This window comes from Symphodus melops, assembly GCF_947650265.1.
Source record: "Symphodus melops genome assembly, chromosome: 4".
Classification (NCBI taxonomy): Eukaryota; Metazoa; Chordata; class Actinopteri; order Labriformes; family Labridae; genus Symphodus; species Symphodus melops.
In genome coordinates, this window is record NC_136694.1 from 22,472,959 (window position 1) to 22,495,084 (window position 22,126).

The 22,126-nt window shown below is 41.4% G+C and overlaps 1 protein-coding gene across 1 annotated transcript; it reads right to left on the bottom strand.

The window, feature by feature from the left end:
* Window positions 1-2,982: 2,982 nt before the first annotated feature.
* Window positions 2,983-21,912, bottom strand: myg1 (myg1 exonuclease). Its single transcript, XM_079341556.1, has 7 exons — window positions 21,597-21,912; window positions 20,984-21,096; window positions 16,199-16,358; window positions 14,955-15,104; window positions 12,353-12,475; window positions 11,200-11,381; window positions 2,983-3,507 (listed from the first exon to the last, which is right to left on the bottom strand). Exons 1-7 carry the CDS (start codon window positions 21,858-21,860, stop codon window positions 3,318-3,320), a joined length of 1,182 nt encoding a protein of 393 aa, XP_079197682.1. The 5' UTR covers window positions 21,861-21,912; the 3' UTR covers window positions 2,983-3,317.
* Window positions 21,913-22,126: the final 214 nt, after the last annotated feature.

Here is a 22,126-nt window from a genome sequence, read left to right on the forward strand (position 1 = left end):
GATCATGAAAAAAAACTACCTGAAATACTTGTCATGGGAAAAATATAGTTAATAAAATGTGTGGATTCATGTCCACTTTGGGCTTCCGTACACCTCCTTTAGTCCCTTGTGTCTTTTGAGACACATCTTTATCTGTATTAAGTCCTCTATCTACACAACTACCCTTTATGTTGAGTTATAAATGTAGAGGGACTCAACGCACTTTATTGACATAAGGCAATCTTCAGATCTGAGGTCACAGGTTTCCATTTAAATTGTAAAAACTCAAACATATAGCTCTGAACGTTGAATATTATTCATAGAAGTTCACTCTCAGGACAAGAGTCCTGCTGTGTCTTTGCTTTTCTCTATAAGCAGTGAGATGTGTGCCGATCTACGGTACAGAAGAGCCCTAGGGGGGGACGCTCTGACAGCTGTGATGGCACATCGTCTCCCCAGCCTGTCCTGCTTCTATAGACAATGACATCTACACTTCTGACAGATAAAATACAGAAACCTCCAAGAAGGATGTATTTATTTTTACAGCTGAATTTTTGCAAATGTTTTGCCCTTGACAATTGATTGTCTCTATTGTTGCAGAAGATGAAGAGTTTGATGTTTGTCTCAAGTACAAAACAAGGAACAAAAGAGTTGCATAATGAGAATCAGAAGTGTTTAAAAAAAAAAAAAAGTTAGTCACATCACATTGTTTTGCAGGTCCTTCAGCCAGGAGTGAATCGTTGATGACAGATGAGAAGTTTAATTTCAGCAAGATAAGAATGATGGGGGAGAGAGAGAATATATACTTACATAAAGTCTATTTGGGATGATCTCAGAGGAAGCATTTCAAAAACATGCCCGGACCTGTTTGCAGTATGAAGATGTTGACAATGTGAACGCTTGTGGAAAACCTGCAGTCCGGGCATTATCTGTTTGGTTTGGTTGCTGTACACTGAGCAGGGGAAACTGAATGAACCGTGCTCAGATTTGTAAACTACTAGAGGCAATGGAAAATGTCTGAATGCCAGTGGCAGAAATCTACTCCTGGACAGCACTGAGCGCACAAAGTAATGATTTTGTCTGTTTTCTGTGTCGTGGCGATAAAGGAGAAGGACAGAAAACACAAATTACATGTTCTGACTGCATGTCGAGTTTGTCTGACGGAGTGGGACAGAGAGGGGTGATATAAAAGCAGTGGAGCATTTCTTGTAACCAACCTGTTGTTCTCTTGGGATTGAATCTGCTAACAACAGGTCAGGATGGGGGCAGGTGTTCAGCTAAGGCACTGTGTAGCCTTTTTTTTCCAAAGCAAAGCCAAATGGGACTTGCCAGCGCTGGAGTCGTTGAGAAAAAAATAAAAAAATGCTTACGACTGAGGACCAGCACAACGGGTCGAGTTTATTGCTGTGTTGTTAGAAAACCATCCCTGCTGACAAAACAAAGTATTAAAGAAATGTTGCTTTGTGGGTAATTTATGTGACAGGAAAGGAGTCAGCGCTGGAAGGTTTGTCTGGTTCTGAAAGAGGGTGAAAACCACAGCATAAAAGGGGCTAAAATGGAAAAAAAAAAAAAAAAAAAAAAAGCAGGAAAAGTCTTCAGAGGACACTGAATTTTAAAACACACTCAGAACATCTTCACGTCATTTCCTGTTCTCAGCAATCAGCCAAGTGCACTTGATGGTGAATAAGCCTGAGATTGCGCATGCAAGGGTAGAGACGAGGCTGTAAAACTCAAATCAATACATATTAGGCTACAAGTCAGTTTTCTTTCCGCTTCTTTGAAGTTACTCTAACAGTGTGTGCAATCACGGCGCTGTACTAACACCTATGCTTTCTCCGGCTTCTGTCAGCGAGGTGTAATGTTGGAAATCTTCGGCAGCTAACAAAACAACCCATCAGTGTTTGGCAGTGATTAGACGGTGAAGCATGGGACTGTAAAAGGCTGTCACAAATGTGTATGGATTGGATTGAGACCTTGGCTCAGCTCCAGCGCAAAAGAGAGCAGGCTAATAACACTCGAATGTGTGTGTTTGTGCCTGTATGTGAGTGACTAAGACAGAGTGGAAAATAAGATGCCAGAAGAAGAGGATCATTCAATAGCCATTAAAAATAGCCTGTGTACACTTGGCTGAAAGTGAAGCAATGACTCAGCAGCTCAAACTTGAGCCTCAACATAGATTATTGAATCAATTTTGAGCTTTTTTCTAACAGACAGGCATTATGTGTGTTAAATTCCTCGAGTCAAAAGAATCACATTACCCGTATTTCTGGAAAGATTAGAGAATAAAATGCTTTTCCAATTCAATTAAAGGAAAACAAAAGACAGAAAGAGCGGATTTGGAAGGCGGTGAAATGATCTCGTCATGAAATAATTAACAGGGCCCACAACCAAACTAAAGTCATGACAAATGAAGACAAAGAAAGGAGGTTATGCGACGTGAACTATTGCTCGCTGCTGTGGCGTTTGCTCAATAACACTAATTTAGATCAAATGCACAGCAGAGAGATTAGACAGCGATACATTAAACTGGTAAGCAGAAAGGTAGACTTGTGTGGAGGATTTAATAAGGGAGGAGTAACAGGTAGAGACGAAAATCTGGAACATTCATGGCAAAATTCATGCCCTCCCCTCCAGTCTTTTATAATGGGGAAATTGAGTGCGAGTCTCGTCACACTGCTGGTCACCTCGTCACGACTGCGGCTGCCAAAAGAGCAGCTCTTTGTGGAAATGTAATTCCTCCGAATTAATCAGGCCTTATTATTGGTGCTTTGATGTCAGAGCCACAGGAAGTAGTGCGTGTCTCGTTTGACTGCAACAGTTAGTGTCTGCACAGTGCTGGAAATGAAAGGATAAACCAGTGTCCAGGTGCCTATAAGTCGACCCCTTGAAAGGTAAGGCCAAATGACTGTCAGGAAAGACTGTCTGCATCATGTGAATAAGGAGATATAAAGGCTCTGTCACAGACTTAAACTAAAACTGAAATGTTTACAAAGGACACAAGTATTCTAAATAGTCTTTTATTGCAAAAGGACCAAAAACCCCCCCCCCACATTTACATGAACAAGCAGAGATGATAAGAATAAGAAGAGTCGACATTAGGATTCAGAGAGAGCCTGTGTTGGAATATGAGTATTTAGGGAACTGGTCCAAGGTTATTTGGCTGCCATTAGCATCCCAAACCTGGCACAGATGAACAAAACAACATTAGCCCTGGCTGGGATCAACAAGCTGCAAGCCAGAAAAAAAAAACTAACACAATAATCCTCGCTCCCTTCTCTTAAGACCAACCAGCACATAAAATGTGCCGTTGGCCGACCTCTCCTTCACTCTCTGTGTATTTAGCTGCTTCCGTTAGCCGGGGACTTGGCGGCGGCCTGTAGGGTCCTGCGGGCCATCTCCAGGGCTCCTTCCTGCGTCTTGTTCCCGCCAATAAAGCCCGAGGCGTGGACGAAGATGCAGGATTTAATCCCACTGAGCTCCGATAGCGCCTCGTCACGAACACCGCGCCACTCCTCGAGCAGGGACAGCCTTGGACAGGAAGACAGAAGGGATACAGATGGATGCTACGTGGTCATCGGCTCACTTCATGCTGACACAGTGCTTTTTTCTCAAACACAATCTGCTCTGCATGTCTGCACAACCAGAACATTCAAATTACGAAACCAGTTGTAAACTGATGAAGAATGTCACCTAAAAATCAAGAACAGAACAATATCAAGTTCACATAGAGCTGAGGCTACCTCCAGGAGGCAGGTAGACAAAATCTGGTCATCACACAATCTTCAAATTCTTTTTTGAGCAAAGTGCACAGACGGTTTGCACTCGAGCTGATTAGATTTTCTTTTTTCTTCATATTAAAAGTGAAATAAACTTAATCGTTTGTGTTGTTGGACTGTCAGTAATTTGTTAGTCATTGTAGAGCGTAAACAGAGAAGAAAATCTACGACGGGGAAGTTTGACCTGCAGAACTACTGCAACGGGCTTTAAGAAAAACACCCACAAGAGACAAACATTTGGAGAATGTACAATAGATACCACTGAGACTGTGAAATATCTTTTCATGGAAATACAATAACAAGTCATCGGCCTATGGATCTCACCTACCTTATTTGCACGTGTATATTTCTGTGTGCTGGATGTTATTTTTTATATTGTATGTGTGCATCTCATAGAAGACGAACCTCATTTCTTGTACAGCTGTGCATTAAAAATAGGGGCATTCTTTTTTTATTGTATTCTGCAAAACTATATTATAGTTGAAAAAAAAAATATGATTCCCTTTCCTATCACGACCTGAATCACTCACTGTTTAGATTACCTGACTTAAAGGATTGTAGGTACACTCAAAGGTAAACTGCAGGAACCCTCACAGGTGAAGAAGCACCATAATCAGTCCCCGCAAATAGACCAATAACCGCCCCCTCTTTCTTCTTCTCCAGTAATGTGGAAAATCCAAGATTGTCACCGCAATTGGACAGCCATACTGTACGACGGAGTCAAAAGGCAATCTTACAAAGTGGGGCAGAGATTGCTTCTATGAGGGTTTACGAGCAGACCTCGAGACAGAGCATCGAGTCCGACCAAAAGTTCAGGGGCTGAAAAATTCATTTAAAATGTACGGAAGCTCATTTACCACCTGCTGCGTTCAAGATACACCTCCGTCTACAGCCTGGCACATCATTTAAAACACATTACCTGATCACTTCAGTGTGTGTGTTATCTTTTAAGTCTATTAGAATTTAATCTAATTCTGGTTCATCACTTCATTCCTCAACAGCAGCATCTCCACTACTTTGGAAAATGTGTTTTTAACGCCTTCAAACCAGAAAAAAAGGGGCGCAGGTTGGACTCGTGGTTAGGTTGCACCCCGTGTGTTGATGCTATAGTCTTCCCGGGTTGGAGGGCTCACACCTTTAGGGTTTTACGTCACATGCTGGATGAAGTATGGTACTGTGCAGCTGCAGTTAAACATCCGAGTAAAGTGTTTTCTCTTGTTTCGTATTTTGAATCCCTGATGTTCTGCTTTCCCTTTCAATTTTTGATAACATCATCCTCTGAATCTGTAGTAAGTCTGAAAGTGAGGCGCGTCACAAGTACAAAAGTGAACCAGAACGTCAAATGATGGGACATGTGTGCTGCAACGTGTACATGCTTCCCCCCCCCCTGCGAGTCTTTTCTCCCTGTCATTACCTCCAGTCTACAAGATCTGATCCTTTTTATGACTGCCACAAGAGAACCTGGGGAGGGCGAATCCCTAATCCCTGTTAAATGAATCAACCAATCGATAGCTCCACAGTGTGGCTGGAAAACGAGCTCAAGAGGAAAGGTCAACAGGGCTGGTAATGAGGCAGAGAGAGGGAGGGGGGGGGGACTGCTGTTCTGACAAGCCAGGAAGCTCCGATTCTCAAGATGACCGCTCTAAAAATAAGACCACAATTAGAAAATGAACTCCACGAGAGCTTTTCTATGGCATAACAAGGCACACCCTGGGAATTACTCCATAATTAGAGGGGGGAAAAGTCATGATGAGATTTAGCGCTGATAGAAGGTCATTATAGCAGCAAATATTAGCTCCACGTGTAAACAGGAATCATATGGAGGCTTTGGATCATTTTCTTCTTCGAGAGGGCAAAAAGAGACATGATGTTAAAAAAGCAAATACTTAGAATCCTCCTAGAATAACCGAGGTGTCACAGAGGTTTTACACCCTTTTTTTGCAATTTTTGCCCAAACTGGTGATTTGGCCAAAAATCACTAAATTGCTAAGAAGGGAAGGGGGGATGAAAATAAAAATATTTTTTCTCCTTTCCGAGGTAAATTATATGGAGTCATTTTGGATTTATCGTTTCCTCACTGCAATTAAAATGTTTCCACTCTTCACAACAGGCTTTTTATGCCCTGCCTAAAAAAAAAAAAGACACTGTAATGACTTAGAAGAGTCTGGAAAAAGGCTTGAGATAAATATCTAAAAAATAAAAGTGGCCATCCACAGCCTTGCTCTCTGTACTCGTGCACATCAACACCCAGCCGCACTCTCGGGTCTTCTTCTCCCATTCAACTCACTGCACCACCTCGCTCGCCCGCTCGCTCGCCCGCCCACCCACCATGGGGTCCAGAGCCTTCTGCCGCTCAGCCCCCTGTTTCTGGAACTCCCTCCCACCAGACATCTGTAATATTCACTCTCTCTCCACATTTTTTAAATCTCCCCTCAAACACATCTTTTTAAACTGGCATGTTTGATCATTCTCCAGCCCGCCTCATGAACCCTGTGCACAATAACTGATCTGGAAAAATGTCTTTGTAACATTAATTTGATCTCTTTGTTGTGTCTTTGTTCATTTTTATCTCTGCTTTGTAGAGTGGTTGAAAGTTGCCTTTACATAAAATATAATTTATGATTACGAATAACCAGAAACTCATTTGATTAAAGAAAAAAAAACATATTTTTAAGATAAAACGTCTTTGTTCTATATGAAGGTGTGAGGTTTTCTTTTACTAATGAACTTTTTTTATTTCTTTTAATTAATTAATTTATTTCATTAACTAAGGTTGGGACCAAATTCAAACCATAGAAGAGTCAAGAAAGTTTTTTTTGTCCAGGATGCTCTTAAAAAACAGATTTTTAATCTCAATGGGTTTCTCTTCCTGGTTAAATAAAGGTTTAATAATTAAATAATAACAAATAACATAATGACAATGTATCGTCGTCTTGACTAATGTGACACAATTATTGGCTCGATGGTGCCAAAAAACGTTTGCCTGCCAATCTGACCCGTCACGTCACTACTTCATGACTCATCACGCTGGCACCTCTGACATGAATGAGTCTAACGTGAACAGAAGTCATTGGCAGAGGAAGAAGTCGACAGCGGGATTAAAGAAGAGGTAAAAAGACGTGATAAAGCGTGAGAAGAGGTGAAACTGACCCCAAACTGCCTTGAATAAATTATACATCGATGCTGCACTTTACCTCTCTCGGGGGGCATTTTGAATTTTGTTTATTCTATTCAGGTTTTTCCCAATTCTCTTACATTTATTTGGCTAAATGATAAGAAAAATAAAGACTGAATCCTTATCATTGATCCTAACCTGGAGGCCCAGCAGCTCCCTGTGACCAGCCTGCATGCTTTTTTAGAGATAGAGACATGTCCTGTTTCAGCACATATTGTTGTCACCCTACAGTTTAATCCTGCAGAGCTAATCTTCAAGGAAGGACTCCTGTTTCTCTTCCTTACTTCCTTCTCTTTCCCCACTCACATTTTCCTTAGCAATGTGATGCAGTTAAAAATAGACCTCCACCCCCCTCCCCTCCTCAGGTGCAATAACAGGGACACAGGTGATAACAACACTCCTTTCCCAGAGTCGGCACATGCCCACTGAGAGGAAACAGGCCGCCCAGAGAAAGAGCCATCTGGAGCCATGTTTTTTTTTTCTTCTCACACCACATTCTTCTCATGTAGCTCCTCACCGACCGCCATGTTTGCACTGCATTAAATGTTTGAAGTGAGCAACCACACCAAACAGGTGCCGGCCTTTTTTAGTTGAAAGTGCTGCCGCCTGATGAGATTCTGCAGTGGAGTGGAAAGAGAAAAAAAGAAGAAGAAAATCAACCAGAGGGCAGAGGGATGAGAGGAGGGAGGGTGTGAAAGGGGAGATGGTGAGATATGGTCAGAGGGAGGATAAGGAGGGAGGATAAGGAGGGAGAAAGAGGATTAATGGGAAGTGAGCAGGACAGATAGAAAAAAAGGTGACGAAATGGAGAGAGAGAGAGAGAGAGAGAGAGAGAGAGAGAGAGAGAGAGAGAGAGAGAGAGAGAGAGAGAACAAAAAAAAGCAGCTGCTGGTCAGATCGGGACTGGATCAGAAAGATATTCCAACATCCTTCTGTGTCAATAATGAGCCTCGTAAAATACAGGTTAACAGCATGGCGCTACATGGAGTCAGAGGTAACAAGACGTTTGAAAGAACACGGTGGTCAGGAAGGCTATAGTGGCAAAGAGACCATCTGCTGTGATTGTGATGCCTCATGTTTAAAAAAAATTTAAAAAAGTCGAAACAAAGCAGTGTTAGAGTTACAAAGAATTATTCTGAAGGTACCACAAGTACAAAACTGTTTTTGTTTCAGCGTTGGTTTAAAGATTTTGTTGATCGTTTAAAAAGTTTTAAACAGAATAGTAACCTCTTATCTCAATCTCCTAAAGAATCAAACTCCAGTCAAAGCACAAAGATTGATCGTCCACTTCCTGTCCAATGTTCAGAGATTGAGACCTATCCGTTACCGTTTAGTGGTTTGACATTTTCATATCTTAACAGAGACCCAACTCTTTCTTTCTTTCTTCTTCATTTCACCAGGAAAATATTCACAAGATCTTTTTTTTTCCAGGAGTCCCGGTTATGAAGGCAGCGTTAAACTTTGATGGTCTTCTTCATGGCGTTCAATCCAAGTAGAGCTTGACACTTCCTAATGTCCTATTATTAAATTACAGAAATGTGTTTAATAGGATTCTGTCCGGGATTTTAATTTTCTCGCTCGTTTTCATTCTTTCATTTCGTTCAGTATTTGTGGATTTATTGTGGATGTTTTGTGTCGTGTCCTTCATTGTGGTTTTATTTGAATCTCACTCCCTGCCTCGCTCGTACAGCACTAGGGTCACCATGAGTTGTTTTTAAATGTGTTGTATTGATAAACCTGACTTGATGTGTATTTGATGAATGTACAAGAACCTTTATAACTAGATAGCTATGCTGGACATCACTGATAAAGGAGAGAAAGGACACAGTTGATGAGAGCTTAAAGAGAGTAGGAGCTGTATGAATGCGATATTTTCAAACAAAGAAACTGGATCCAAAACGGAACCAGCTATTAGAACCCATCCCTCGGCCAAGCTGTTCATCTTCTCAGCTCTGAAGGCAATAATTACTCCTAATCACTTCTGCTTAAGTGCACATAATGAAGACTCAGTGCTACACCACTGTGCAGAAAGGTGGTCAGTATTAATAGCACATGTCATCAAACATCCAGAAAAAGAATCCTATTGGTTTTAATCACACCTCCACCTCCCCCCCCCCCCGAAGATGCAGGATAACCTGGCCGTACAACCACCACGTGCTGCAAGTTGGGAATTCATGACGCAGTCAAGCACCAAAGCTGCTCCAGAGGGGATGCTGATGGACGTAGTTAGAGATGCGCTGTGAGTCCCAGCTTGAGAGGCTCCGCAGGTAAACAATTCCCCTCCAGCGGTAACGACTCGAACAAAGACTTTAAAGAAGTCAATCATCTGACAAATTCACAAAGAGCGCCTCCCTCCTCATCATTACAGAGTGAAAAGACGAGAGCAGCGACAGGATTTAACGAGCGTGGATGAGGTAACTTCGGCGTAAGTGCTTTGAGGGATTTATTGCTGCTAAAAGATGCAGAAAGGCTTCAAAACAAAAACAACAACTGGGAGTTGTGCACAAAACAATTCAAAGCTATTCATAGTGCAAAGGCCATGTAAGTATTAAAACATTAGAAAGGACCATGACAAGGGGAAAAAAAAAAGATGTAAGATAAAAGGGTCAAAGACACATAAAAGTTGGAGAAAAGAAAAAGCCTTGGACTTTCATGAAAGCATCAGCCAACATTTAGCTGAACTCAGATACTCTGGAGGGCTTTCATGTGACACAGAAGTAGCAGCTTCTGAATGAGCTAATGAGCAGCAGATGTCCAATACAAGGCAGTAAGTCCCGAGTATAAAGAAGCAAAATGTCCAAACTGAAATATCTCAACAAATACGTCATGAAACGCTGAGATGACTTAGTGAAGTCATGGTTCCTGGTTTGCGATTTATCGCTCAGACTTTTCTGTGAGAACCTCTATGATGTTCATAGTGGAGTTAAAAGTAAAACAGCTTAAGGAAGAAATCTGCTATACACACAAATTCCCCCCTCTGGATATTTGGTGACTTCTTTCATTTTTATTGAGTGTTATTAGAAGTTCACGTTTTAAATCTGTCTAATCATTTCATTTATGACCACATACCTGCAAAACTCAAGAGGCTTAATCATGCATAACTATTCGCATTCATATAACCAGACAAGAGATGTTGTTGGTTTTAAACGCAGAGTTGTTTGTTTTTTTAATTAACCTAAAGAGAAATTAGATAAAGAGACCAAAACTGTTTTTGGTACCAGGCTGTGAACACGTTGACCTCCTGGACATCTAACTTTGGAGGCTTTTCCTGGGACACCCAAACGGGAGGAGAGGTGTGCCTGGAGAGGAGAGTTCGCTGGAGGGATTATATCTCGTGTGGCCTGAGAACGCCTCGGACAGGAGAGGCTGGAAAACGTTGCTGGGGAGAGGGAAGTCTGGGTTGACCTACTGTGCTTGCTGACCTTAACCAAGCGGAAGGAAAGGGATGGATGGATGTTTTTCCTGCTGTCAAAAAGGCAATTTTTACATTGGATCTAATGGGCATTGGATCTATTGGCTTTGGGAGCCAGCTTTATGTTTTAAACATAAGAACATAAAAAACATGCTTTTGTGATTATATATAAAAATTCCAATTAGAAAATGTTGCAAATCCAATCAAAGAGAATAAATGTTGTTTTTTTTTAAATTGAGCACAAGCTTCACATTCATACAAAACCTGATTGTAAGACGCTTCAAATTACAAAGACAGCCTGAACAGTGTCTCTGCCGAGAGCTGTATTTACATGAAGAACACAAAAGAAACATCAGAGTGAGAGGTGTGAGCACGGATAAAGGCATCAGGGTCTGTTTACATCCTTTCGACTCCCTACAGGTCGGTTTGAGACAAAAATCACTGCTTTAACGAAATCATCATCATCCGAACAAGTCGTCAACCCATGCAGGAGTTATTCTCTCACTGGATGAAACGTCAGCCCTCCGTGAGTAGTTGTCAAATGGTCCGATAAGCATGAAAGTTAAATCATACACCACAGCTCTTCTCAGTCAGCAGAGCTAAAGTCAATTCAACACGTCTGGGAGACTCCAGGTTTTTGTGCCTGCTGCTGTGTTTCTTTTTTTAACCACTGTTTGAGTTAAATGCAGACTGGGAGAACCTCCTGTGTGTTTAAGTGTCACGACATCTGTGTGAGTTCTGCATGTTTGAAGAGTAACTAATGCAAGGTGCTCCCTCTAACACTGAAATTCAACTTGTTTTCCATGAGGTACATCTTATTTTAAGTTTCGCTGAATATACACTCAGTGACGCTCTACCTGTTCTGGAAAGTGTTGAGTCCAGCGGGGACACACTGGACCCTCCACTGTCCGTTCTGGTCGGCATACAGGACGAACTTGATTGGTGTCTTCACCTGGAGCTCCTTCTCCAGAGAGAAAAGATGCTCCTTCCAGGGACAGCCACCCTGGGAGAACAACACCACCTCCCCACTGGGATCCACCTGGAAACAGAAAGAAACACATGTGACTTACTAATTGGCAAAATAAAAGGTTAGACACAATGAGTGTTGGCCCACAAGTTCAATGAGAATACAGCGGCTACAGAAGAGAATAATTAATCGCTGAATCTTTAAGCAATGAAAGAAAAAGACAAATCCTTGATTGAGACCTTGTGGGGGAGTTGTATTTTGCACTCTGTTGTTGAGAAATGGTACAGACACACACAGTGGCTGCACATGAAAGAGTGCCCGAATAGAATCCTTTTAAAAGAGTCTTGTTACTTTTTAGTAATAAGACATTTAATCTAACTCATTAAGATTGAGCATGAGCCTGCACAATATGAGAAACATCTGCAAGGTGCTCTAAATGCCTCTAAATGGCCAAGAGGATAAGAACTGTGATAAATAAACTAAATTAAAGAGTGCACATTAGCTATAACTCACAGTTACTGTCTGTCTGCTGTTCTCCATGTTTTACAGAACAACTGTGTTTGCAGCACATCCCTTCTAAATCCAAAATATATTTTAAAAAACCCCACAAAAACAAACGTGTTTTTTCATCCACTAAATTGGCACTAAGTAACCCAAGAGTAGCCTTAAGTTACTACTTTAAGGTTTTAGTTACTTAAATAAGTTCAGACTTTTGAGATGTTTTTGTTGCGAACGCTCATATCAGCATAATCATAAAAATCATGATTAATTGTGTAGCCCTAATATAGAGTCTTCAGCTTTACTTTCATAGTTACACTTACCATTGAAACAAAAAAAGCAGACTATTATTTGACTTAAAACATCACATTACACAACTTGCTCAGAGTCATGAACTACAGAACTGTGCTACAAATGCAAATGTTAACTCACTGCAGCAGTAGCTAAGTCTGTAAGGACTTGGGTTGAGAACCGAGAACCTCTGAGGACTGAAGTCCAGCGTAACACTGCTAAGTTGAAATAAAAATGTCCAGATGAGATATTACCTCGTGTCGCTCTTTGATAGCTTTCTCCACCACCTCACGAGCCGGCAACCAGGAGGACTGATAGAAGTCCAGGCGGTCCAAGAACTCGTCTCCTACCATCTTCATGGCCTGTCTGAAACCCTCCTGGTAAAAGCAAGTCACACATGCATGCTGTTATTAAATACAGTAATACAGTACAACAATAATAAAACCATAACAATTTATATAGCACATTTTATATAAACTTTTACTTGTATCACTTCAACACCATCTGCGAGCTCCAATTCAGTTTCATGTCAAAAACAGGAAGTGAGACTAAGTCCTGGTTTATATGGAGGTAATAGACTCAACCATCTCCACACTGATCCACACAGCACTGCTTCGCCAGCTTCCAATCATGTCCTGTAAAGACCTTCAGCTGACCTTTCTATCACAGTCTTGTGAATGGAAATGCAAATGCACCTGAGAAAGTCAGATGGACGTGACGACGGGGAGAAGTGCCTTTCGATTTTTCTCACTGGTGGATGAAGGAGATGAAAATCCACTTGGATTTTTCAATGATCACAAACACTTCCTGCTCAGAGATCTCCAGGTCACTGAACCAACAAGCTGTCTGCTAAACAGTTCCCAAGAAACGCCTCTCCGAGCTCTCCAAGCTCTCAGAGCCTTCTTACCGTGCGAAGTGAGATGGTGGGAAAACTTGAGGTAAGTTGTGGATCAAGAATCGTAATCATCATGTATACAGGGCTAAGCTTCAGGTATGTCATTAGAGAACAGAGAGCGGAGAAAAGGAGGCGGGACACTGCAGGACATTTCTGAATGTTGTTTTTCAATATGGGTGTGTTTGTAATTATTTCTATGTAAATTTGGCTCCATACTGTGGAAGGATCTATTGTTAAATATCAAGGTTTCAAAATACATCAGGACAGAGCTTACACATGCTCACTGAGTCATCACCCAAAAGGTTAAGTGAGTCATCATTCACTCATTGTTCTGTTTGTTGTTTTAGAGCGTTCTTGTAATCATATTTATGTGAATAAGTTTGTGCTGTGGATAATTTGGGTTTGTAGCCTTCTTGGTGTTTGGACCGTGTTGTATTTAAGATGGGCTGAGAAAATCCCTTAATCAGAGAATTAATCAGCAACTACGTCAAGCAACACACAACCAGAGCCAGCCTCTCTGGTGGGAGCAGGACGGTATGTTTGTGTGTTTTGACTGTTGGATGGACGGGTACATTGCCATTTGAAAACAATTTGAAGACGTCAGTTTGGCCTTCAGGAAATGTCGAGAGCGTTCTTCGCTGTCAGACACTTCAGCAACAAAACATTTTATTCAACCACGTTGAGAAAGGCTTTTCTTTCTGGCATCTTTGGAAAGGTGACATGTGTCTTGTAGCTCCACAGCAAAAAGAAAGCGTTACTTGTATTCAAATTACATCTGAGGAAGAGGAAAGAGGATCAACATATTAACATCAGCGTTCGAAACTCAGCTGAATGGGGTTGAAGTGTATTTTTCTTTTCCCTTCTAGAGACATAATCATGTAAACTCAGTAAAACCGAGAGTGCTTTTGAATTACACTGCAGAAATGCCAGCAGTGATTACACATATATTCACTGTATCCACAGAGCGTCAAGAAACACTAACGTACAACCAATAATTTAGAAAAACAGGCTTTTATGAACAAAGAAGCGTCACATTCTGAATGTGAGTCAGAAGGGTTCATTATTTACGGTAGTGTAATCCTGCGTTTTAAACATCCTTTCCTGCAGGAACACCTGATTTGTCCTTGTTGTGCGTCTGTTTGATTTCAACGCACACACATTCTCACCCCTCCTTTCAATGACATCAGGGTGATACATATTTGACATCACCATTTTAATTAGTTTTGTCCTAGTTTTGAAGGAACAATATGTAACTCCCCTTGGGTCTCCCCCACCCACTCGCCCCTAGAGTCCATGTGTACGCAGGTTGCCATGTCACAGTCAATGAAGCTTCAGTGTTTAGCCGGCTCTGGAGCTTATTAGAAAAATGATGAGGCTTTTTAGGTCAGATTGACTACATTATATCTGAATCACAACCAGTTAGCTTGTCTGCTTCCATTACTGCAACACCTGCTGGTTTGCCTGACAAACCTGAGGGGCAAAGGGCAAAATGGCTGTGTGGGGGTGCCTTAAAACGGACAACTTCTCTGGTCCAAACAAATACCGACCATTGTGGACAGGAATCTAAACTCAGTAGGAGGACATCCAGGCTGCTGCACTGTTCACAGGAAATCAAGAACTTCAACACAGCACGTTTCTTAATGTCTAATGAAAGTAAGGTCCTTTTATGATTTAACACAGTAGATATCTTCCATGTTTCTTTTTTAATTTTGATTCATGTGTCAAGTATTTCTCGATTAATTGATTTTTTTTTTGATGGTCATAAACCCTGGAAATGTTTGCAACCATTGCTCTAATGTTTCCGTCCTTCTCTGCATTTGCATATCATACGTCATCAGACATTTAAGTTCAAGCCTGAACACTCTGCTTTCATCTCCCATTTATGAAAGAAACGTGCTGCAGCAGACCAGCCTGCGTGCTAAGTGAGGGAATTCATGCGCACTCACACACACGCCCCTCACCTCGGTGTCCTGACTCTCGCTGTTCCAGCGTGGATTCAGGTGGCCGACACGTGCGCTCAGCGTGGTGGAGACGGAGTAGCGGACCTCCCCGTCGTATTGTGAGATGCCGTTGTCTACAGCATCCACCTCCTCCACAAAGTTTTCATACAGCTGCAGAAAAGAGACAGAAACATGTGACAGGAGAGGTTAAGAACATGTAATGGCACGAGACACAGTCGTCTAATGCTCATTTTTAAAAAATGACACGTCGACAGTAAAGCCTGCATCTCTCATGCCAGGGGAAGTTTAAAAGACTTTAATTACATTATGCTGATTGATATGCTGATTGGTCACAGTTAAGGAAGGCTTAAGTGCACAGCTAGTCCATTAAACGAAAAAAAAAAGAGACAAATGGCCTGTACTTCTACAGTTCACAAGAAAAACTCTAAAAAGTAGTGGTAGAGGAGCTGAGGAGTAGAGCCCTGTCTGGTGCTGAAAACTTCTAAAAACTGAAGGTCAATCACCAAAGAATTGACATTTTAACAAGTGGCTTACAAGTGGAACTAAGTTTTTGTGGCTAAAAAAAGAGGATCAGTAAGCCTGAACTCCGAGAGGGCGAGAGACATCCAACAAATTAATAAATCCCCGGCCGTGAGTAAAGGGATTACTCAAGGCTTTAAACAAACCGACACACCAAAAATCCAATGATCACATAGGCTAATAGTGCTAATGTTTAAAGTGACATGAGATTTAGAGGGCTTATGTGCGTGGACATCAGAGTTCTGTGTGTGCTGACGTCTCCTGCTGGTCCGGCTGTCTGAAACTTTTTGAAATATAACTGCAGCGTCTTTGGTTTAGACATAGCAGAGAAACTTTGCGACATCTGTATCTTTATTCTGTTATCACTTTGAACATTTTACTGCCAATTGTCTGCAATGAAACCGAACTTAAGCAAACATGTTGAGGATTTTTCTTCAGACTGCATGGATATTGCAAACCATTGTGGAGGAAGTGAATAAAAGATAAGGCTCTTTCAGTTCCATCATTATTCGTGTAGCCGATATATACGCTTTCCCATTTGAATCCTCGTCGAACCTTTCTGTTGTCTAACGTCATGATGAATATGATGCGAGGTTCAGCTCCTATGCTTTTGTGCGAGGGGAAATCATCCGTCTCATCTGAAGTGTTGGTGTTGTGAGTAGGACACAATGGTTGCTGATTCCCTGCATGCAATAAATTGGTTGTCCTTCTCCTCCTCCTCTCACCTTGTCAAAGAGCACCTCCAGCTGCCTGTCGTCCTCCTTCAGCTTCGTCAGCTGGGTCAGCAGCTGACGACCGAAGTGGAGGTAGACCAGGCCTGCTGAGCTGAGCTTGGTGACCCATGGTTTCTCTGGACACAAGCTGTTGAAGCTCTCTGAAAAGGTCCTGAAAAGAGGGGAAGACTTTCTGTCAGCGACTGGATGAAGAAACAGAAAAAACGACCGTCCAACACCCAGACAGTTCTCTCCAAATACAGGGAGTGAAAAAGGTTATATTATCAAAACTTTTTCTTTCCTGTACGTACATTGTTGTGTGAGATAACGTCCGCAACAAGCATCCTTACTTGGACCCGGGATGTAGGAAACTGCTCACTGCTGAAGCAGATTTAAAGACTCCTGAGTATCATTGTATTGTTAAGCTCTCTTAACTATATGGAATATATATGGAAAACAAAAATATGTTACATTTATTTAATTTTTGAACAGTTTTAAGCTGAGTGTACTTTACTACCTTTTTTAAATCCACTCCTGCCTTCTTTTTTAAATAAAGTAATAAACCTTCTGGTGGAAGTGAAATGAGACGTCCAAAGATGCAGCAGTGTCTGTTTTTTTTTTTTTTTACCTCACAGTGACTACAGAGAGACACTGCAGAAGTTTACCTACGGTGTGCCTAAAGGGACAAAAGAGCATGTGATCAATAACAATCCTAAAAGCTATGCATTCACACACTGGCACACTGAAAATAAATAAATGTATTTTCAGTGAGTTTTCACTCCATTTTATTGTATTGGAATTTCTCGCTGTTAACTGTTAACCACCTTTAACTTTAAATGGACATAGTTATCATCACTATTTCAACAGCCAACATTATCAATACCTTAATCTATAACACAAAAATACATCTTTAAACGTTGGACTGAGGATCAGGCAACGAGCCCATAAACAGAAAAATAACCAATGATATTATTTTCCCATCATCACAGATTGTATTTTATTGAATCTGTGATGTTATGTTCAATCACTGAGATATTCATTAAACCTCTCATATCCGCCTTCATCACAAACTGAGCAGTCGATCTATAAACGACTGCTATGATAAAATGATCTAATGAAATCCAATGATGAGCTGATGTGTCAGGTCAGCTTGTCTGTTGTCACATCAAAGCTGAGAAACACAGCGGCAGATCATATCCAGCACTCAATACGCGGGTCAGGAGTTGTGAGATAAAAACGTGATTGTGCTGCTCATAAACACACGACTCATGTTTTCCAATAACTGGACTTTTCAATAAAATGTAACTCACCTCGTGTGTCCCCCCCCCCCCCCCACTCACCCCTAGAGTCCATGTGTACGCAGGTTGCCATGTCACAGTCACTGAAGCTTCAGTGTTTAGCCAGCTCTGGAGCTTATTAGAAAAATGACGAGGCTTTTTAGGTCAGGTTGACTCCGTTACATCTGAATCACAACCAGTTAGTTTGTCTGCTTCTATTACTGCAACACCTGCTGGTTTGCCTGACAAACCCGAGGTGCAAAGGGCAACTCACATTTTCCAATAACTGGACTTTTCAAAAAAAACGTCAGCTGTACACCACACATTACTGTACCAGAAACTAATAAAACACACATGGATCCATCAACCTCGAATACAGCCAGACAGAGAGAGAGAGAGAGAGAGACAGAGTGAGAGAGAGAGAGAGAGAGACAGAGTGAGTGAGTGAGAGAGAGAGAGAGAGACAGAGTGAGAGAGAGACAGAGTGAGTGAGTGAGAGAGAGAGAGAGAGAGAGAGAGACAGAGTGAGAGAGAGACAGAGAGAGAGAGAGAGAGACAGAGTGAGAGAGAGTGAGAGAGAGACAGAGACACAGAGAGAGAGAGAGACAGAGTGAGAGAGAGACAGAGAGAGAGACAGAGAGAGAGAGAGAGAGACAGAGTGAGAGAGAGACAGAGACAGAGAGAGAGAGAGAGACAGAGTGAGAGAGAGACAGAGTGAGTGAGTAAGAGAGAGAGAGAGACAGAGAGAGAGAGAGACAGAGAGAGAGACAGAGAAAGAGAGAGAGAGAGAGAGAGAGAGACAGAGTGAGAGAGAGACAGAGACAGAGAGAGACAGAGACAGAGAGAGAGTTGGCATGTACTGAAGGGAGAATTCACGCTCTGCTGTGTTTGTGAGCGTGCTGCTGGCACATGAATAAAAGCCCTCGGAGGTCTCTCTTCAGTCACGTGCTGAGATGGGTGGGCTCCAGCACCCGGCCACCGCTGGTCATTTAATACAGGCTTAATTAGGATGCTTGGGCTGCAGCACAGCGGACAGCCGACCGTCAAATGAATGAGTGACATGCAAGGGAAGCAGGGGGTAATCACAGCCATTAGAGGGGCTAATTGGCCAAGCTGAGGCATTTCGATGCTGATTATCAGGAGGTTCGAGTGAGAGAGTGGGAGGGAGATGACAGAGAAAGCGTGGAAACGATCCGCTTACAAAAGAAAAAGTCATCAAAGTGTTTGTGTGAAACCAACGACAGGTAATAGCTCATTAACAGCCCACAACTACGTTAAGAGGACCAGAACCTAAATCTAGAGTTGGATAGATTTTGGCTCAGTTAGGTGTTATAATGTAGCACATTCCGAAATATATGTGGCATATTACCCCGCCCCCAAGATGAACCCATAATGCATCAGCTGCACCACTACTGTCTTCTAATCTCTCTACAAGATGAGAAAGAACGACTCGATTCTACAGTATTGACTGCACGTGTGAAATGATCCTTCATAAATCTCTGAATGGAAAGCAAAGAAGACTTCTAGTACTCAACATTTTTAGAAGAATGCATACAGCTCTCTAATTCTAATTCTGACCCTGTTTGGTAATTAATTCTTTCAGTTAGAACCTTTTAGTACATGTACAACATTTTGTATTCATTTTAATTTTTGGCTTTCTCTGTGCTCCACGCCTCAGTCTCATGAAAATATAACATCGGACATAAAATTCAAAGTGCACTGAGACCACTCAAGTTAATCACGCTGTCCTTTATGAGTCAAGTGGGAAGGATGTTTTTTTTTTATTTTATTTTTTTAATCCATTTAGAACTCAATGTGACCCTCTGGACCGTATGAGACTAAACTAATTCATAGTCTCTGTCTGTGCACCAAACTTTCATTGAACATTTGATCAGTAATGTCTGTAAAAAGGTAATCACTTGATGCTTAAAGACGAAGAATGTCAGTAGACATTTTGATTTAGCTCCCCTAAAACAGATCACGTCCATTTAAGTTTCACTCATAAAAGACATAAAAGTTGTTTTTATGTCTATGGGGAGCCCAACTTATCAGAGTATCACCCAAAGTGTTGAAATACTCCTTTAATTTCATAATTCCATGCTCTTAATTTACAACACTCACTGGGATGTTTTTGTGTTGTTGTCAGCCTCATCTGTATACTGTCACAGTTTGAAGAAGTGCCATTAAAATGAGGACTAATTATTCCCACCTCTTTCTTCGATCCTGCAGCACCCGGCCCTTGTGCATCTGTCCCTGCCATCACATCCATCGTGCCGCCATCAGCCTGTGAGTGACAGCCACACTCTCCTGCGGCCCCTGACAGCGCCGTGGCAGCCTTCGTGCCTCGTGAACTAGCAGCAGGGGGGGGGAGCATGCTCAATTGAAGGAGCACTAATTATCACTAACCACCTGCCAGGAAGAGAGCTCTGGCATATCTTTATCACCGTGGTCATAAAAGCTATCCCTGATTATCATCAGGACACTGAGCAGACAAGACATCTGCAATAGGATGATTACTCAACGTGATGAGACTTGAAGGAAGGAAGGAACTTTGGCAGGAAGTGGAGCGTGAGAAAAAAAAAAAAAAAAAAAAAGGAGCCCTTTCCTTCCTGGTTCATTATGCACTTCAACGATGTCAGAAACACAAAGTTCTCCCGTTTGGACCCAAGATCGTGTAAATGTTCAACTTTCACTTTTACTCAATTGATCTGCTAATTGTTTGGTGTTAAAATATGTTTGCCAGAAAAATAGAACTTTAAAAAAAAAAGGTTTTTAGGAGTGACAAAAACCCCCCAAAATAACTGTTTTATAAAAAATATGTTGAAATTATTCAGGAATAGAATTTGTGAGGAAATGTTTGATCCTGCTGAAAGTATCCATCGCAATTTATCATGTCTGAGAAGATTTCTTCCATGTCTCTGTTTTTTTTATTGTCTAACAAGTAATACAAAATCCAGAGTCATTCAGAATACACTGATCACTCAGGGGGGGTTTTGGCTTGGAAAAAAAAAAAACTTGAATTCATTGTTGTTTAAAAAATAGACTGACATTTATTAGTCACTTCAGGTCTACCATTGTAATGTATGTACGTTTTCTTTAGCTCTCCCAAACCAAAAATCAAAGCTAATCAGTAAATCTACACATTTGACCACAGCTTGCTCTAGGGTGTATTTATTGTCTTTCTCTTCAGCTAATCAATTTAAGGATTGTGTCAGGTCCGCACTTCAATCTGAACCACACTTATGTCTGCCAATAATACTCTGCTTTTTCTCACAGAAGACACCATACAATGTGACAGCAGGACATGCCTAACTGTAATTTAGTAGAGTCATTACGGTGGCTGGCTGAATTACATGGCTTACCAGCTCATCTAAACAATTGAGCCATTTGGGAGTAATATTAGTCACACCTATGATGTGCAGTTGTGGCATGTCACCATGTCCCGCATGACCGAGGCCTATTGTGCTATTTCAAACTCTAAAGGCATCTCTTTGCAGCAGCCTTTTGCCCACAGTCGTACCTCTGATGATGGTCATATCGATGCCTCTTTGGGTCAAACTCTCCTCCCACGTCTACGACGATGTCACACTCTGACAGCTGTGTCGGGTCCCTGGTTCGAATGATCTCAGCATCCTGTGCAAATAATCATCAAGTAAGCTCTGGTAAGCACAATCTTTGAACACATAGAATGCAAGTAAATTCACAATTGTACTACAAAAACTTAAGAGACAAATTAAGTTTGAAACCTATTTCTTAATCTACATGAACACACCTGATGCTTTATTTAAAAATCACTTTAGGTTAAATTATTACAGTTTCAAAAAAGCAATATGTTTATCTAGTAGCCCAAACCCATTTTATAAACGAGATATTATATCATAGAGCGTACTTCTGGCAACATCATTTTTTTTGTACTGCAGCGCCCCCGCATGGAGTGTCACAGTATAACATCTGATCGACGATAGAAATAAAATCAAAACTTCCCAAAACTAAAAACATTTAAAAAAGCATCAACAACCAACCAATACAGACTAAAGAAACGTCCTTACAGTGCGAGCTGAATGATAGTGGTGATAGAAACAACACACACTTAATAACATTCATCTCTCACATTGGCAGACTAATGGACCTACCTTGTACTCGGGTAGCTGGCGGAGGAAGAAGCAGGCCAGAACCTCATCACAGTGGAAAGATCCATTGTGGGTTCCGATCTTTTTTCCGGTCATGTTTTCAGTGCAGGGTCTCTTAGCTTGACTTGACATGTAACACAGCTGTGTGTCTGTCGAGAGTAAACTGCAGCAACAAGCTCGTAGATTTAAAAGCCTGGAAACCCTCGCTGGTTTGCTTGAATATATTTTTGTGGTGTTTATTGTTATACTAAGTGCAACCCGCCACATTCAAAGACTGTACACGAGACTGGTGGCGGAAAGATTTGAGAGACGGACCGGAAATGGAGAACCTGTGCTTCTTTTCGGACATCTTTTTTTTTTTAACTTTTTTTTTTAATATATCTTAAAAATGTTTCCTTGACTTATACGTATACAGCGGAAACAAAATTAAGCTAGACATATATTTTACGAAAGATAATAAAATAAGAGATTGGAAAGTATTGTTTTGTTTTACGTTTGTGACAGTAGAGGGCGGTGTGGGCAATGAAACAGGA

Coding starts and splice junctions, on each gene's coding strand:
- myg1 (XM_079341556.1), bottom strand. CDS start 21,860: ATGTGGCGGGTTGCACTTAGTATAACAATAAACACCACAAAAATATAT. Junction 15,105..16,198: donor TGGAGGTGCTCTTTGACAAG/GTGAGAGGAGGA, acceptor TCTTTTCTGCAG/CTGTATGAAAACTTTGTGGA. Junction 3,508..11,199: donor CTCAACACTTTCCAGAACAG/GTAGAGCGTCAC, acceptor TTCCTGTCCAAG/GCTGTCCCTGCTCGAGGAGT.